Genomic DNA, 20228 nt, shown 5'->3' with positions numbered 1-20228 from the left:
GTGGAGTTTACAATATGTTTAATATCTGGAACAAAATTTCTACATACAGACAAACACAAACAGTTACGTAAATTTTCATCACTGATGTTTGCTCTTAACCGAGACTAATTCAGCAAATGGTTTTCCAGCTCTCGCTATATTAAGCGCAGTCTTATAACTTGCACATACCGCTGGGCTATTATTATTGTCGTCCTGAAAACTTGAAAACAGTGCTCCATAAAATGTTAAATCAGTTAGATGAGAGACACGACGAGAGAAAGTCGCAGATCTCTCGTGACAACAGCAACTACGACAAATTCAAATGGCTCTGAGCACTATGGGACTTAACTGCTGTGGTCATCAGTCCCCTAGAACTTAGAACTACTTAAACCTAACTAACCTAAGGACATCACACACATCCATGCCCGAGGCAGGATTCCAACCTGCGACCATAGCGGTCGCGCGGTTCCAGACTGTAGTGCCTAGAACCGCTCGGTCACTCCGGCCGGCCAACTACGACAGATTCATCTGGTATCGTCAGATCGCTCTTCTTAAGCTAAGTCAATTCCCCATCCGCTCAGAATCCGACAATAAATTGTACTCGTCCTTGTGAAATTTATTATAATGGCCTTCAATACTAAACTTCCGTTGACCAGCGAGAATACTGCCACATATTAAACATTTCGAATTTTCACGTTTTTGCACAAAGAAAAAATGATTCTCCCATTACTTTTTAAAAGATAGCAAATCTCCACTTGTCCGTTTCTTGAAATACAACGTTCACTACATAGTGCTCGCTTCGCATCAACGTCCGCAGCTTAGCCTGGCACTACACTGCCGCAACCTGTCGGCTGCCGCCACAGCCCCGGTCGACGCCTGCACGCGAGCTGTGCGCTCGTGAGCCGCGTGCAACGTTTGCCCGCCCCTGGCATAGAACCACTCGGCTACCGAGGCCGACTGACTTGTCTGGAGTTCGAGGTGCGCTGTGGTGAGTGTCTCACAACACTCATCATTAAAGACGTCGGGCCTTGTAGGCCGGGCAGACTGGTAAAACAGGACAGGCGGCGAACTGTGGTGGAACTAACATCAGACTTTAATGCCAGGCAGAGTACAAGCGTGTCTGAACACGCAGTGAACTGGACCCTCCTAACGGTGGGCCCCCGCGACCCGTGCGTACGTCAGTGTTAACACAACGACATCGGCAACTACGACTGAAACGGTCACGTGGCCATCGGCACTGGACTTTGGCGCAGTAGCAGAGCGTTTCAATGTCCGATGAATCCCGATGCCTTTTTCATCATGCCGGTGGGAGGACGCGAATCCGTTGTCTTCCAGAGGAGCAGCTCCTTCACAACCGTACTGCGGGATGGAGTCAAACTTGTGGCGGCTTCATTTTGCTATAGGGAACATTCACGTGGGCATCCATGGAGGTCGTTCAAGGTACACTGGGGGGCAAGGAGTATCGTCCTCTGGTTTCACATCACCTCAACCCTTCACGAAGATGATGTTTCCCGACGGCAGTGGCACTTTTAGACAACATAATGCGCTTTATCACAAGGCCAGGAGTGTGACGGAGTGGTTCGAGCAACACAGTGGCGAGTTCCAATTGAGTGTTGGCCCCTCAACTCTCCAGATCTGAACCTGATCGAACTCATCTGGGATGTGACCGGACGTGGCGTCAGATCTCATCATTCCCCCCTCCCCGGAATTTACGGGAATTATGCACCTTGTATGTGCAGATGTGGTGCCAACTCCCTTGAGCGACCTAGCAAGGGCTCATTGCATCCATGCCATGACGCGTAACCGCTATTACCCGTGCCAAAGGTGGACATAGCGGCGGATGGTCATAATGTTCTGGCTGATCAGTGGAATTAACTTGATTCATATTCTGTGCACGCACGCACACACACACACACACACACACACACACACACACACACACACACACAGAGAGAGAGGATACGGCATGTTTATGTATGTTGTTGTATTGATTTTCGATATGATTCCGTTTTTGGTCTACTTTATGTACCTCAATGATTCGGTTGAACTGTATTGCCACAAACACGTAGGAAGATTAAACTGTATAATTTCGAAATCGATACCAGTAATACTACTAATAAAATGGATTATCCAATAACAGTTTATTAAGGGGCTCCGGAACGCCCTATACTTGCAATGTTAAAATAACGCTTATAAATTACATCTTTCCTCACAAAGTATTTGAGGTAGGAAGTTGAACTTTTTACAGATTATTTATTGGAATATGGGCTACAACTTAACAAAGGGATTTTACAAAATTTTAGTTCAGTTATTAAAGATGATTTTTTTCAATTGTAATGAAAATTCACAACATTTTTTTGCAATTTTTTATTTATATATTAAAAAATATACAGTTTTTTGGAAAAAGGCTGTGTTAAATTATGCAGAAGGTACTGTGTAACATTTACTGAAAGTTTGAAACAAATATGTTTGGAAGATCCTTAGAAAACATGTAATTAGTATGAGAAAATAAAAGTTTTGGGAATCGAGGGACAAAGATTAGATTAACTTTTTAGTGCATTCCAGGTGCATAGGATGGATTATCTTCATCCTCTGCAAACTCCTCCTCCAGCTCCCTCTTGTTCCTCCTCCTGTTTACTCTTGCTTGTATTTCTAGACTCTTTACAGCCCTGTCTGGAGCCCGAAGGCGTTCCTTGTCTAAAGCAAGCATCGCTCGTACCATGTTAGAATGTTATTATTTACAGTATAACACATACCTTTGGCTTTCCAACATTTCTCCTTTTCTTAAAAGCCTTCAGAGGATTTCTAATAACTTTACTTTTATTCATTATTATACTTCAACAAAACAGAGACTCAAGAAACAGAATTAATTACGAATATTTTCGAGATAACGATAGAGTAAATAAACATGAAACAATCGACAATCACACCAGCGATATATATTGAACCATCACAGGTTAGCCACAACACATACTTTATCTCACATCACTAAAATGCACCTGAATGAACACGGACGTTAATAATAACACCATTTGACAGCAGTTTAACAGCGCCACAATGGGTCACGCCCATGTAGAACACATTTCAAAAAAAGTTTAAAAATAGTTGTAGTCTTCGGAATTGAATAAATTATATATCTATTAAAAGGTAATAGTCTGCAGATTCAGAAAACGTAAAAAAGTAAAAATTGAACTTTTCATGATTTTGAGCCTTTCCGGAGCCCCTTAAGTAACGATATTTGTTGAAGGGTTGCAGAGAACAGCGTTAGTATGAACTGTGAGACTAAAGTTCCGATTGGAGTTGCTATAGCCTGATCCGTGTACGATAGTGGTTTGCTCAGCGTGACACATGGACGGGAGATGCATTGTTACCGTTCCAAGCGCACTAGGTGCATACACGTGCTCTTAGCTCGAAGAAATCTTGTACACTGCAAATTATGTCTCTCGCTTGCTTGTGCAGAATTTGTCACTTATGATCACCATCAGCCGCGGCAGCTCGCCAGAAACGGAATAAAAATGCACTAAATAACTAGTTACGATCAGATGTAATGCTCGAATCGGCTACGACATTTACAGTAGAACGCCGGGAACAATACTGAAAGCTCATTGCCTGTCGGAGAATGCGTGACGCAGATTCGCAGAACAAGTCTAAATTCGACTGCCATCGTTCGTGACTCCAACTACAACGACAATGAAGTATTAGTGCTTCTTGGTAAGTGCTTCCTGATGAACTCGGGGCAGGGATTATTATAGTAAGGGAAGTTCTGCTACTTCTATTTTAATATAGTAATGCACAGTAAGCTGCTACGCCTACTACGGACGTAACGGATGCAGTTGTTAGGACAGGAACATAGCCTCTTGATACAAACGAAATGAGACTGATCGCATTATCAAGGAATTCTTTCGTGTGGTGTTACTTTGCCCATAGACCTAGTTCTCAGCTTAAGAATAGTTGTACATTAAGAAAGAGATTCAATTTTTGCCGTACGTCTTTTAATAGAAAACCAATCGTATGATGTAGAGCGTGTATCTGGGAGAGTCGGGAAGATGACCGTACTGGAAACACTTGAAATCAATAAACCTATGACACAAAATGTCAGCTTTGTATTAAATGACTAACTCAGTTATCTTCTTCCCATCCGTTAAATTATTTTTAGTTACACAAATAGTAGATCAAAATTGTAAATTGAGCTTTATTTTTCATCTGTTCTTAAATGAAACGGTATCCATACAGGAACTTTATTTTTTATTTTAGTTAAATATAAGTATTTCTGCGTGACAAAGAAAAGGTAATACTTTGTTTTGAAAACTCTCTACATACGATAAACAGTCTTCTGTATAAATAATACCTGTGAAAGCCGCACGTAATTTTATTTGTGTTTGCAATATACAGCTGTCACCTGAGGGAAAAAGAAAACAGCAACAAGCCGAAAGTATGTTTCAAGACACTTTATGTAAATCAAATCGTTCATTACAAACATATCTTTAGAGGGCCCTTACATATTTTCTTGGTTTCCTGCCACAGCCTCTTTTTTCAGTCGTTACAGATTTTGTGCAGTGGTGTGTATTTCTGTACGACGAATTTTGTGTTATACGTTTAAAAGTTTCCACATTTTCGCTCGTACACTATGTGAGTGCCGTTAAATTCTCGGAAAACCGCTTGAGCATACACCTTTCTAGATTTCATGGCAGCACACATGCTCAGAATTTATACAACGTGGCCTAGCTTCACATAAGTAACAAAAACACTGACCTACACAAAATCTGTGACGATTACGAAATGAGGGCACAGCTGGGAAGGAGGAAAGTCTGTAATATCCATCCGAAAACGGATTTGTAATAAATCCTAAACTGGTAATGGTCTGATTTAAATGAAATGTTTAAAACATACTTGTTGCTGTTTTAAAATACACTACTGGCCATTAAAATTGCTACACCAAGAAGAAATGCTGATGATAAACGGGTATTCATTGGACAAATATATTATACTAGAACTGACATGTCATTACATTTTCACGCAATTTGGGTGCATAGATCCTGAGAAATCAGTACCCAGAAAAACACCCTCTGGCCGTAATAACGGCCTTTATACGCCTGGGCATTGAGTGAACCATATCTTGGATGGGGCTGCCCACGCAGCTTCAACACGATAACACAGTTCATCAAGAGCAGTGACTGGCGTATTGTGGCAAAACAGTTGCTCGGCCACCATTGACCAGACGTTTTCAATTGTTGAGAGATCTGGAGAATGTGCTGGCCAGGGTAGCAGTCGAATATTTTCTGTATCCACAAAGGCCCGTACAGGGCCTGTAACGTGCGGTCGTGCATTATCCTGCTGAAATGTAGGGTTTCGCAGCGATCGTAACACATCTGAAATGTAACTTCCACTGTTCAAAATGCCGTCAATGCGGACAAGAGGTGACCGAGATGTGTAACCAATGGCACCCCATACCATCATGCCGGGTGATATGCCAGTATGGCGATGACGAATACACGCTTCCAATGTGCGTTCACTGCGATGTCGCCAAACACGGATGTGACCATCATGATGCTGTAAACAGAACCTGTATACATCCGAAAAAATGACGTTTTGCCATTCGTGCATCCAGGTTCGTCGTTGAGTACACCATCGCAGGCACTCCTGTCTGTGATGCAGCGTCAAGGGTAACCGCAGCCACGGTCTCCGAGCTGATAGCCCATGCTGCTGCAAACGTCGTCGAACTGTTCGTGCAGATGGTTGTTGTCTTGCAAACGTCCCCATCTGTTGACTCAGGGATCGAGACGTGGCTGCACGATCCGTAACAGCCATGCGGATAAGATGCCTGTCATCTCTACTGCTAGTGATACGAGGCCGTTGGGATCCAGCACGGCGTTCCGTATTACCCTCCTGAACCCACCGATTCCATATTCAGCTAACAGTCATCAGACCTCGACCAACGCGTGCATCAATCTCGCGATACGATAAACCGCAATCGCGATGCGCTACAATCCGACCTTTATCAAAGTCGGAAACGTGATGGTCCGCATTTCTCCTCCTTACACGAGGCATCACAACAACGTTTCACCAGACAACGCCGGTCAACTGCTGTTTGTGTATGAGAAATCGGTTGCAAACTTTCCTCATGTCAGCACTCTGTAGGTGTCGCCACCGACGCCAACGTTGTGTGAATGCTCTGACAAGCTAATCATTTGCATATCACAGCATCGTCTTCCCGTCGGTTAAATTTCGCATCTGTAGCACGTCATCTTCGTGGTGTAGCAATTTTAATGGCCAGTACTGTAACTGTACTACAGCCATGGTTCTCACGTCGTCTGCTTTCTGTAACACTTCAAATAAATATTATATTGCAGAACATTAGGAAAGTACTTCCTATTCCGTATTTACAACCCGTCGTGAAGCTCCGTCAGCTGGAGCGGTAGTGAGCGAGCAGGTCCAGACTGATCTTGCGCGCCAACGGTCACTGAGCTCCTGCACTGTCCACTGGTAGACGAAATGCGGAAATGTTTTGACCACGGGCGGAGGAGCAAATTGTAGACGCGTGGCGTCTCGAACGAGTGCAAGTCTGAAAGTAGCCACCACTAAATGAACGAACTACATTTGGTTTGTGTATCAGTTTCCAGGAGGTGACTCATCTCTCTTGCGTCAGACGTTTGTAAACAGAGCGCCGGAGCCTGCCTGTAGCAAAGAATTTAGTAACACTGAGCGTATGGCACAGTGTAATGATACACCTCACGATCGAAAAGTATCTCTCACTTATGAGCTGCAATAAACTGTTCATTGGTTATGTAAATGACCTCATTTGTTTTATGCCAGGGTACTGTAGTGTATGGTGAACTGGTAGTGGTACATAGGGGGCGTGTAGGTAGCAGATATCTGTGATGCAGATAATTGGGATGATGAATCGACCGTCTGGAGCCGCTCTAATAGAGCCAGGCATCAGGCATACGCTTGTGGTAGATGGTCTGGTAGGTCAAAATAATTGTTGTAAATAGAGAATTGGGATCTTCGGTGTGTGTGATGCTAATGTTATTCGCAGAAAGTGTTCTGACAGATGCTGATCATAAAGAGGGATCCAAATATGAGTCACCAGTAAATGGGGGTCCACCTCCATAGCTGAGTCATCAGTGCGGTTCACTGCCATGTGGGAGGGCTGGCATCGATTACCGATACTGCCAGGAATATTCCCTTGGTGGGACGACTGGTACATGGTGCACCCATTCTCATGAGGCTAACTGAGGAGCTACTCGAGCAGTTACTAGAGGTTGCAAGGTCAAGAAACCCGACGACGTTCAGAAGAGTGGTTTGCTGACCACATTCGCCTCCATACCACATACAGTAACGCCATTGCGAGAGGATGACACGGCGGTCGGTCTGATCTGACTGGCCCATCTAGAGCCATTACGCGGAACTTTACATAACTTTATCCGCTTTTACCATTAAGTGAAGAATATGAGATATGGGGCTTACAGATGCTGGTGATTGTGATTGTAGCAGTGTTTACATTGCTTACACCCTAGATCACCAACATCGGTAAGCTTCATACCTTATTATCCATTTACTGGCCCCTCGTACACTCATAAGCCAGAACATTATGACCGCCTACCTACTAACCGGTATGTCCACATTTGGCAAGGATAACAGCGGCGACGTTTCGTGGCATGGAAGCAGTGAGGCCTCGGTAGGTTTCTGGAGCGAGCTCGAACCACATCTGCACACACAAGTCACTTAATTTCCGTAAATTACGGAAATTTGTGGTAAGGACTATGGGACCAAACGGCTGAGGTGATCGGTCCCTAGGCTTACGCACTACTTAATCCAACTTAAAGTAATTACGCTAAGGAGACCACATAAGCACCGATGAGCGAGGGAGGACTAGAACTTCCGACGGGGGCAGCCGGGCGAACCGTGCCAAGGCGCCCCAGACCGTACGGCAACTACGCGCGGCCCGTAAATTACGGGAAGGGCGCGAAGAGTTCATACGTCACATTCAATGACATCCCAGATGTGTTCGATAGGGTTCAGGTCTGGTGAGTTGGGGGCTCAGCGCGTCAACTGTGCGGCTGTGTTCCTCGAACTACTCCGTCACATTCCTGCCCTTGTGACTCGGCGCATTACCTTGCCGAAAAATGCCACTGCCGTCAGGAAACATGACCATCATGACGGGATGTACGTGGTCTGCAATCAGCGTACGATATCCGCCTTATTCGTGGTGCCTTGCACGAGCTCCACTGGACCCATGGATGTCGACGTGAGTGTTCCTCAGAGCATAATGCAGACGCCGCCAGCTTGACTCCTCCCAGCAGTACATGTGGCAAGGAGCTGTTCCCCAGCAGGACGACGGATATGCGTCCTCTCATCAGCGTGATGAAGAACGTATCGGGATTCGTCAGACCGTGCAACGCTCTGCCACTACGCCAACGTTCAGTAATGGTGGCCACGTGTACATTTCAGTCGCAGTTGCCGATGTCACGGTCTTAACATTGGCACATGCGTGGGTCATCGGCTGTGGAGGCCCTTCGTTAGGAGGGCTTTGAGCCGTGCTCTCTCCCAACTATGCGTTTTCGTGAACTTCACTGTCTATCTGTGTTTGGATTCCCGCCCTTGTAACGGTTACGTCGTGGCAGCAGTGATGTGTATCGATATTTGCAAAGTGTACCATCTTTGGTTTGGTGCGTAGAATTTCCGGCAAGGGGGTCTGGAGTCAGTCGGTCGGTTGTTGCGGACGAGGGAAGTTATCTCCGCGCAGTGCAGTCGGCTGGGGCCGCTGGCAGCCCCTGCGCAGTGTCGGAGCGTGTGTGGAGCTGTCCGATCGCCACGAGCTTCGTGGTTCACCGACCCAGGAAGTCAAAGTTGAGTAGTGGTTTCAACTACCCAAGCCCCGTCTATTCATGTTGTGGTGGTTCGCTTCGGTGGTTTGCTGTTGGGGAGGTTTTCCGGTGAGCAACACCGAGTGGTTCTGCTGCTGAGATTTAGCCGCCATGCGGTGCAGTTAACTATTTTGGTCGACTACGATTTGAGTGCACCGGTGAAATTTTCTGTCTTGTGGCCGTTAGTGTTCTGGTTACCTGCCCTGGGCACTGACGTAATTTCAGGCACCGTCCTTTCCACACCTGTTGTCGCTGTCCAACATGGTGTGTAATTTTGACAGCTAATACATATTCCATTGTTGATTATCAAGTTTGTAGCATTGCCGGTTTGAGTTCTCACGTACTGACTGACGGGAAGAACGTCGTTGTGTCGGTCGGTCCGTGGCTGTCCCCTGGTTGGGTTCTGAGGATCAAGTATAGCTGGGCTCACCACCTGTCTCACCTAAGTGAACGAGGGCAGACCGACCTCCCTAGACGCCTTCTGAGTGCCACCAGTGTTTTACTATCTGTTGTCATCTATTTAAAATTTTAGGCTTATGGTTATTTGTTTTGTTTCTTAAAATTCTGCAAAATTAATTTTTCAATTTACTTTTCAAGCTTAAACACTGCGGCCTTCTGCCTTTAAAGATTATGGAATGTATTTTGAAATTTTTAAGTTTAATTGTGGCCCGCAGCCATTGGTATTGCACCTGGCATATGCTGCTTCGTTAAATTATTTTATTGCTATCTTAATTGTATTTTTATCTTGTTGATTTTTAAGATTTCTTGTTGTTAAACATGCTGGCCTTCTGCCTTTAAAGGTCTATAGTAATATATTATAAAATTTTGGAATTTAATCGTGGCCTTCAGTCATTTGTATTGCACCTTGCATATGTTGTTTTTTTAATTATTTTATTGCTCTCTTAATTGGATTTTTATCTTGTTAAATTTTCTTGTTGGCCTTCAGCCGTGAAAGAGTTGCATTCGGTAAAGATTCGGCTACGTGCCGCTTTGGTTGTAAAGGTTATTAAATTACAATAAATGACAATTAGAAGTAGAAACTGACCTCAACTCTTGGCCCTTTCCACAATCCTATTACCTGTTCTGCCCAGCAGGTTTAGGAATCGTCTCAGGCTTGGTGCACTGCATTGACACACTGGCATTCTGTCCAGGATTAAAGTCTGATTTAGTTCTTCCATAGTCCGCCGCCTGTCCTGTTTTAGCAGTATGCCCAGCATACAGGTGCAACATTTGTAACCAGGGGGTCTACGCCAGACCCCACGACGTCTGGACGCGGTTTCACCTCGCTTCCGCCACGTGTCGAAGGCACCCACCACAGCACTCCCAGAACTCCCGACAAGTCGTGCAGTTTCCGAAATGCTCGTGCCGGGCCCTGGGCCATCTCTATCTGCCCTCACAAGGGAACCTCACCATCGCACCCCTCTCAGATTTAGTTATAAGTTGGCACAGTGGATAGGCCTTGAGAAACTGAACACAGATTAATCGAGAAAACAGGAAGAAGTTGTGTGGAACTAAGCAAAATATAGAAACTGAGTAGTCCATGGGCAAGATATGCAACATCAAGGAAGGTGCGAGTCCGAGAACGCCGTGGTCCCGTGGTTAGCGTGAGCGACTGCAAAATGAGAGGTCCTTGGTTCAAGTCCTGCATTGAGTGAAAACTTTAATTTTTGTATAATCAACTTCGCTCTCCAAAGTTCCAGGACATGTTCAGATTTGCTTGAACATATGCAGGATTTGACGGTCTACACACGGAAAAATTTGAAAACGTTAAAAACATATGTTTTGACAGAGCACAGGAGAAACCGTGCGTCTGTGAAACTGGTGCATTCATTTGTTGCACTTTATGTGACAAACTCTTATGTTTTCATCACTTTCTTGCGAGTGATTATCACATCCACAAGAAAACCTAAATCGGGCAAGGTAGAAGAATCTTTTTACCCATTCGCCAGGTGAACACGTTAGGTGGGTCGACAACATATTACTGTCATGTGACGCACATGCCGTCACCAGTGTCGTATAGAATATATCAGACGTGTTTTCCTTGAGGAATCGGTTGACCTATGACGTTGCGATCAAATGTTTTCGGTTCCCATTGGACAGGCACGTCCTTTCGTCTACTAATCCCACGGTTTTGCGGTGCGGTCGCAAAACACAGACGCCAAACTTATTACAGTGAGCAGAGACGTCAATGAACGAACGGACGGATCATAACTTTGCGAAAATAAAGGTTTCACTTGAGGGAAGACTTGAACCAAGGACCTCTCGTTCCGTAGCTACTCACGCTAACCACGGGACCACGGCGCTCCTGCGCTTAAAAGTCCTTGATGTTGCCTATTGTGGACATGGACTAGCCGGCCGCGGTGGTCTTGCGGTTAAGGCGCTCAGTCCGGAACAGCGCGACTGCTACGGTCGCAGGTTCGAATCCTGCCTCGGGCATGGATGTGTGTGATGTCCTTTAGGTTAGGTAGGTTTAAGTAGTTCTAAGTTCTAGGGGACTGATGACCACAGATATTAAGTCCCATAGTGCTCAGAGCCATTTGAACCATTTTTTGACATGGACTACTCAGTTTGTATATTTTGCTTATTTTTTCATAGTTCCACTCAACTTCTTCTGTTTTCTCGACTGATCTGTGTTCAGTTTTTCAAGGCCTATCCACTGTGCCACCTTATAACTAAATCTGAAGGGGTGCGATGGGGAGGTTCCCTTGTCAGTAAAACACAGACAGATCGCGCCCCTTCCCCATTCTACACACGCTCACTGATACTTTGTGCGTCTGTGTGTGTCTGACCAGCAGTCGTTCCTCGGCAGGCGGCGCTACTCTCACCTGGGTGGGTTTATATCCGATAGCAGGTCCGTGGTCATAATGTTCTGGCTGGTCAGTGTGTTTTGTACACTCTGTACGACCACTATCTGTGATGATGGTGTCTTAATGCTGCCCGTGAATGGAGGACACGGAGGTCACAAATGCTGATCACTTAGCTTGGAGGAAATGTGAGCCAGCTGCAAACAGAGAAAACGATATGGTGAGTACAGATGCTGGTGGCTGAGGTCGTATTGAGCGTGGGCTTCCTGTAAATTGAAATAATTACCTGGGGAGCTACAAAAGCTGGTGATTTAGGTTGTAGTCTGAATGAGTCACCTGTAAAGAGAGAATATGGGTTACAGATTCTGGTGATTTACTTTGTAGTGAACATGGTCCACAGAAAACTACATGATCATTACATATTTTGGTTACTAGATTGTAGGAAACATGGGCCAAATGTAAATGAAGAATATGACATGGTGATTCACATGGTGGTGGTTTATGTTCCAGGGAACATTTTGCACCTGTACGTACAGAAAATGAAATGGAGGCTACTGATGTTGTTGATGCAAACTGTAATGAACATTAGACTAACCTAGATCGATAATATGACATGGAAGTTGTACGGGAGATGGGACAGCTGTAAGTGGAGAATACGACGTGGGGATTGGAGATTCGAGTGATTCAGGAAGTAATTATCGTGGCCTATCTGTACATGGAGAATAAGACATGAGATTTCAGATTTTAATGAATTAGTTTGTAAGGTTCAAAATGGCTCTGAGCATTGTGCGCCTTAATATCTAAGGTCATCAGTCCCCTAGACTTAGAACTACTTAAATCGAACTAACCTAAGGACAACACACACATCCATGCCCGAGGCAGGATTCGAACGTGCGACCGTAGCAGCAGCGCGGTTCCGGACTGAAGCGCCTAGAACCGCTCGGTCTATATGGACCACACATTTATGGATAATATGAGAGGAGGCTTCACAGGCTGGTGGTACGAGGTGCATTCAAGTTCTAAGGCCTCCGATTTTTTTTTTTCTAATTAACTACTCACCCGAAATCGATGAAACTGGCGTTACTTCTCGACGTAATCGCCCTGCAGACGTACACATTTTTCACAACGCTGACGCCATGATTCCATGGCAGCGGCGAAGGCATCTTTAGGAGTCTGTTTTGACCACTGGAAAATCGCTGAGGCAATAGCAGCACTGCTGGTGAATGTGCGGCCACGGAGAGTGTCTTCCATTATTGGAAAAAGCCAAAAGTCACTAGGAGCCAGGTCAGGTGAGAAGGGAGCATGAGGAATCACTTCAAAGTTGTTATCACGAAGAAACTGTTGCGTAACGTTAGCTCGATGTGCGGGTGCGTTGTCTCGGTGAAACAGCACACACGCAGCCCTTCCCGGACGTTTTTGTTGCAGTGCAGGAAGGAATTTGTTCTTCAAAACATTTTCGTAGGATGCACCTGTTACCGTAGTGCCCTTTGGAACGCAATGGGTAAGGATTACGCCCTCGCTGTCCCAGAACATGGACACCATCATTTTTTCAGCACTGGCGGTTACCCGAAATTTTTTTGGTGGCGGTGAATCTGTGTGCTTCCATTGAGCTGACTGGCGCTTTGTTTCTGGATTGAAAAATGGCATCCACATCTCATCCATTGTCACAACCGACGAAAAGAAAGTCCCATTCATGCTGTCGTTGCGCGTCAACATTGCTCGGCAACATGCCACACGGGCAGCCGTGTGGTCGTCCGTCAGCATTCGTGGCACCCACCTGGATGACACTTTTCGCATTTTCAGGTCGTCATGCAGGATTTTGTGCACAGAACCCACAGAAATGCGAACTCTGGAGGCGATCTGTTCAACAGTCATTCGGCGATCCCGCAAAACAATTCTCTCCACTTTCTCGATCATGTCGTCAGACCGGCTTGTGCGAGCCCGAGGTTGTTTCGGTTTGTTGTCACACGATGTTCTGCCTTCATTAAACTGTCGCACCCACGAACGCACTTTCGACACATCCATAACTCCATCACCACATGTATCCTTCAACTGTCGATGAATTTCAATTGGTTTCACACCACGCAAGTTCAGAAATGATTGCACGCTGTTCAAGTAAGGAAAACGTCGCCATTTTAAGTATTTAAAACAGTTCTCATTCTCGCCGCTGGCGGTAAAATTCCATCTGCCGTATGGTGCTGCCATCTCTGGGACGTATTGACAATGAACGCGGCCTCATTTTAAAACAATACGCATGTTTCTATCTCTTACCAGCCCGTAGAAAAAAAATCGGAGGCCTTAGATCTTGAATGCACCTCGTGTGGGCAGCAGGAAACATGAATCGTGACAACTGGCGAGTGTTGACGTCTAGCGTTTCAAAAGTGTTGAGGAGTTGTTGAAGGCGGCACTGTGGACAGTGCAGACTGGTGGCGAGGGGAAGCGGCGGCGCTCACCTGATGGAGGCGCAGAGCTGGCAGACGCCGGTGGCGCTGTAGGTGACGAGGAACATGGGCCAGCCGTAGGCGGCGAGCGCGAAGTGCATGTAGTGGACGGCGTCCTGGAAGCGGCCCAGGTCGGCCGCCTCGGTCAGCGCGACGAACTGCGTGGCCGGCGTCACCGGCACCCCGGACAGGAACTCGTACGTGTCGTTCCTGCGCTGCAACACCGCCGCCCGTCTCAGGACACCTCCCGCGCCCCGCATCCCGCGCCTGGCTGCAGCGCGCGCGGCGAGCAGGCGCACAGCCGACACAGGGAGGCTGCCCGTGCCTCGACAGCGCGACACTGGCCGCCGTACTTTGTCACATCAGCACACTGAACGTATTAGTTAGGTGGAAGCGACACAAGGGTTGTTTTGTATTCGAAATCTAACGAAAAACTGCTAAAACCATTCGACAGCCTGTAATACACTCCTGGAAATGGAAAAAAGAACACATTGACACCGGTGTGTCAGACCCACCATACTTGCTCCGGACACTGCGAGAGGGCTGTACAAGCAATGATCACACGCACGGCACAGCGGACACACCAGGAACCGCGGTGTTGGCCGTCGAATGGCGCTAGCTGCGCAGCATTTGTGCACCGCCGCCGTCAGTGTCAGCCAGTTTGCCGTGGCATACGGAGCTCCATCGCAGTCTTTAACGCTGGTAGCATGCCGCGACAGCGTGGACGTGAACCGTATGGGCAGTTGACGGACTTTGAGCGAGGGCGTACAGTGGGCATGCGGGAGGCCGGGTGGACGTACCGCCGAATTGCTCAACACGTGGGGCGTGAGGTCTCCACAGTACATCGATGTTGTCGCCAGTGGTCGGCGGAAGGTGCACGTGCCCGTCGACCTGGGACCGGACCGCAGCGACGCACGGATGCACGCCAAGACCGTAGGATCCTACGCAGTGCCGTAGGGGACCGCACCGCCACTTCCCAGCAAATTAGGGACACTGTTGCTCCTGGGGTATCGGCGAGGACCATTCGAAACCGTCTCCATGAAGCTGGGCTACGGTCCCGCACACCGTTAGGCCGTCTTCCGCTCACGCCCCAACATCGTGCAGCCCGCCTCCAGTGGTGTCGCGACAGGCGTGAATGGAGGGACGAATGGAGACGTGTCGTCTTCAGCGATGAGAGTCGCTTCTGCCTTGGTGCCAATGATGGTCGTATGCGTGTTTGGCGCCGTGCAGGTGAGCGCCAGAATCAGGACTGCATACGACCGAGGCACACAGGGCCAACACCCGGCTTCATGGTGTGGGGAGCGATCTCCTACACTGGCCGTACACCACTGGTGATCGTCGAGGGGACACTGAATAGTGCACGGTACATCCAAACCGTCATCGAACCCATCGTTCTACCATTCCTAGACCGGCAAGGGAACTTGCTGTTCCAACAGGACAATGCACGTCCGCATGTATCCCGTGCCACCCAACGTGCTCTAGAAGGTGTAAGTCAACTACCCTGGCCAGCAAGATCTCCGGATCTGTCCCCCATTGAGCATGTTTGGGACTGGATGAAGCGTCGTCTCACGCGGTCTGCACGTCCAGCACGAACGCTGGTCCAACTGAGGCGCCAGGTGGAAATGGCATGGCAAGCCGTTCCACAGGACTACATCCAGCATCTCTACGATCGTCTCCATGGGAGAATAGCAGGCTGCATTGCTGCGAAAGGTGGATATACACTGTACTAGTGCCGACATTGTGCATGCTCTGTTGCCTGTGTCTATGTGTCTGTGGTTCTGTCAGTGTGATCATGTGATGTATCTGTCCCCAGGAATGTGTCAATAAAGTATCCCCTTCCTGGGACAATGAATTCATGGTGTTCTTATTTCAATTTCCAGGAGTGTATATTGATTATTCCTTGCTACTGTAGTGTTATCTTGAAGCTGTGAGAAAGGAGGACAGGCGTTCCAAGGCGCGGAAGCAGAGACGATGCTGAGGGCAGATGAAACTAGGAGAGATATTGTGACATAAAGTAAACCGTAAAGCGAGAGCCTTGTGAAAATGCAGACGCCCCCAGATGCGGTCCCAGGGCGTTAGTTACTCTTCAATGAATTAACATGTAACTTCATATGTCGTCTAGACGCTGTAGTAGGTTGTCACCGTAGAACTTTGTAACCGACAGGCACGCACTAGTGTATGAAGCCAGCCCTGAGAACACCAACGTCAGTAGACTCACAAGGGTTAGAAAGAGAGCGAAAACGCCAAAAACTGTTGACCTAACAGTCCCTACTCCGGGGAGCCGAGGGGGGGGGGGGGGGGGTTGGTTCAAAAAATGGCTCTGAGCACTATGGGACTCAACTGCTGTGGTCATCAGTCCCCTAGAACTTAGAACTACTTAAACCTAACTAACCTAAGGACAGCACACAACACCCAGCCATCACGAGGCAGAGAAAATCCCTGACCCCGCCGGGAATCGAACCCGGGCGTGGGAAGCGAGAACGCTACCGCACGACCACGAGATGCGGGCTGGGGGGGGGGGGGTTGGGTTGTTTGGGGAAGGAGACCAGACAGCGAGGTCATCGGTCTCATCGGATTAGGGAAGGAAGTCGGCCGTGCTCTTTCAAAGGAACCATCTGTAACACCACAGCTCTTATGCTGTATGGATTTATTTTGCTTTTGCTTTATTTAATGTCACATTGTTGATCGTCTGTGAATGTGTTCAAATCGATAACATAAAATTGTGTACTCTTTTCTTTATATAAACTTTGATGTCGTGATTTGATTCTATGCAAAGTAGTGTATCTGTAATTTAAAGTTCTTTGTCCCATTTGGAGGGAACAGAACTTATTGTATGTAATTGTAATTTTGTGTGAATAATTTTTTGTAGAAGTGTCAATATGTGAAAATGTTCTGTTTTATTTAATATATTTATTTGCTGTTATGTAAATTGCTGATCCTCATTTAGGGTTCTTAATTAGTTTGTATGTAAATGGTGTAGTGGTTCCCCTCTGGAACGGCACTGTGTAGCGCGCGCAAATTGTGGTTGGCTTAGGTGGAAAAGGTGGAACTGATAGTCAGTCGGGGACGAGCCACGAGTCGGAGACGAGCCACCAGTCGGAAAGGAGCTACGAGTCTGTGCACTGTCATTATAACGGTGCATATTGTGATGATTCAGAGAGAGGCTTTTCCTGCTTCTTTCCAAGGCCTCAGAAGGAACTATTCTGGAATTTGTATTTATCATCGCCACCAAGAAATGACAGAGTGCAGCAATTCTACCTGCAATACCACCTACCAACATGAAGTTGCCACCACATTGCGCAATCACTGTAACGTAATACTATATTGATGTACAGTGAAGGATCAGCCTAATGGATGTGTTAGTGTGCTGAAATATAAGGTAATTCATATCGGAATTTATTTACCTACCTTGATTTTACTCCTCATCATAACACCTCTCAGGGTCCTCTCCGTTTGAAGTAAAGTGATTACCGAGTGTCCTTACTGAAAGTACATTGAAGCCTAGAGCTCTGTTGAATAATGCCTCTTGAACTTATTAAAGAGAAAGTTAAAGTCAATGATAATTGCTGAAAACAATTTTCCTAGTAAAACTGCTTATCAAAGTACTGTTGCTAACGGTAAAATTAAAAGTCCTTAAGTAAAGTAAATGAACACATTGTTGCCTGTAGTAAATTCTAAAAGGAGAGTCAGTTTCTTGCAATTTTGTCAACATTGTGTTTCGTTGTAGTAAAAGTGAGAAAGCTGCAGTTGTGAAACGTTACATTCTCATGTATGCCAAGTGTTTGTCTCTCTTGTGTGCATATTAACAGTATAAAGACCACTCAGTTTGTGTGTAAACCCTGAAAGTAATAGTGTGTCTCGGTATCTGTTATAATTCTAAAAATAGTTCATGCTGCTCTAACTGTTAGCTTCAATCTTAAAACATATGTACGTCAGAGTTCATTGCACTCGCGTGTTACTAAGTCTAGGTTGTGTCTGTTGTGTTGTCCATTATAGTTACTTATACCTGCTTTCATAAACGAGAATGTTAATCTTTCTCTTGCCTAATTAGGCTGGCGACCGTTTCCCTTATTCTAGGAATAGTATAGCTAGGCAAAATTTTGTTTGTCACTATTCCAATATTTACGTAATTCTTACTTTCATTTCCGATAAGCCACCTCCGTTAGGAACAACACGGTCAATTTAACAAAATTCCTCTCAGAGGGTAACACTGTTCTGTTGCTTTGTGCCATAGTTGCTTTTACAAAATTGTTTTATGTCACAATCTGCTTCTAGCATTGAGGTTATGGTACAGTAGTAGCGGACAAGGAGTGTTATACGTGGCCCCGCGTGACAGGACGTTGTTCAATTTGCACCAACAGACGGAAAATATTATAAGTAGTTAGCATTTTACACACATAGAGTGAACATAAAACGTCCAGCGGCACGAACCTGTACATTAGTTGACAGAACTAGTAGTGAAAGTTCAGTTTAAATTATAAATAAAAGGTATCAGTACTTAATAATAGCTAAAATGGACAGGAAATTAGAAATAAATGTAGACACACGAGAGCAGAATGCAACCGAGAGCAGTTTAGGCAGCACACCAACAGATGGCACGACGCGCGAGTTAAATTACGTACGTTATCACGCAGACGTTAATAAACAGATCGAAGCTGTGTGTGTAGCGCGTACTAAGCAAGACAATGTAGGCGATGTTGTCGAAGACAGTGGCTATGTTGATGTATCGAGGGATATGTTTGAACCACCAAAACCAGAAAGGAAAGCAGGACATGAACACGAAAATATAGCAGGACCTGAAAGTGAAAAGAATTCAGATATGATAGAATTGTTAAAAATGTTGTCTGCACAAATTACAGCACAGGGGCATCAAATTGCAGCACTGGGGCAACAAAATGTAGAACAAAGACAGCTAATTGCAGCACAGGGGCAACAAAACGCTGCACAAAATGACAATATTAATGCACAAATCGCAGCACAGGGGCAGTTAATTACAACACAGGGTAGTGATATTAGTAAACAAATTGAGAAAGTTGATGTAAAAGTAGACATTGTGAGTAATGAAATTAAAAACCTCAAAAGCGAAATTACTGTCATCAATGGCAATATTGCCAACATACAGGGACAAGTTGATGACATTAACGAAAGATTTGACTCTGAAATAATTAAAATTCAAGATCAGATAGAACCCTTAGTCTGTACTAAAGTGGATGAAAAGGTATTCGGTATTAAATCCGAAATACAAACAGAATGTAACGTGGAATTTGCACAGATCAAACAATCTGTAACAGAAACAAGTAGAGAATTAACCAAACAGATTATTACTTGCGAAAAGAAATGTGAACATAACACTTCACAAATCCAAGGTAAAATGTATGACTTGGAAAAAAAAATACAAACCGGACCTACACATTTTACTGAAAAAATGCCTTTCAGTAAAATATTAGAGGGCGAGGAAAAATTCGACCCAGCAAAGAGGCATAACGGATGGCACCCCCTAGACTTTGTAAAGAATTGCGAAAGAAATTTTCCTGAATATTTGTCTGATCAGGAAAAAATTAATGTCGTAATCAGTGCATTAACAGGAGAAGCAAAAAGATGGGGGTTGAATCTTGATACTAACCAGATGTCTTTTGAAACTTTCAAACAAAAATTTATTGACGAATACTGGTCAGAACAAAAACAAGACCAGTTGTGGCGTGAATTTCTAATGGCCAGAATGTATGATGTCAGAGGTAGGCAAACCATGAAAGAGTTTTGCGAATCATGGTACAGAAAACTAATACACTTAAAAGCAAGAAGGACTGAAGCCGAGATCGTTTGGGTTCTTTGGCAGAAACTGCCTGAGGATTCGAAACGATATGTTGGGAGTACCCATAGAAGTTTTTCTGCTTTTTTGGAAAGGGTCGAGGATGAAGATCACTGGCGAAGAAATCGCGAATCTCGTCCCCACAATAACAACAATTATTTACGAGAAAGTAATGACCAAAATGAACGACCTGAAAACGAAAGATATCGTGTAAACGCGATTCAAAGAGGTCGTGCGAGAGGTAGAGGAAATTATACGACGCGCGGCAGAGGATACATAGCACGAAATTCCCAAACTAGAGACGAAATGGAAAACTAAAAACCGCGTG

The 20228-nt window shown here is 45.6% G+C and overlaps 1 protein-coding gene across 1 annotated transcript in view; it reads right to left on the bottom strand.

The window, feature by feature from the left end:
• LOC126101507 (diacylglycerol lipase-alpha) overlaps nucleotides 1-20228 on the bottom strand; it is a 477330-nt gene that overhangs the window by 255423 nt on the left and 201679 nt on the right. Inside the window, exon 8 of the mRNA XM_049912151.1 lies at nucleotides 14104-14306. Coding sequence (XP_049768108.1) covers nucleotides 14104-14306 — 203 coding nt within the window. The remainder of the gene's footprint in view (nucleotides 1-14103; nucleotides 14307-20228) is intronic.

This window comes from Schistocerca cancellata, chromosome 9 (assembly GCF_023864275.1).
Source record: "Schistocerca cancellata isolate TAMUIC-IGC-003103 chromosome 9, iqSchCanc2.1, whole genome shotgun sequence".
Classification (NCBI taxonomy): Eukaryota; Metazoa; Arthropoda; class Insecta; order Orthoptera; family Acrididae; genus Schistocerca; species Schistocerca cancellata.
This window is presented reverse-complemented; position numbering and strand designations above follow the sequence as displayed.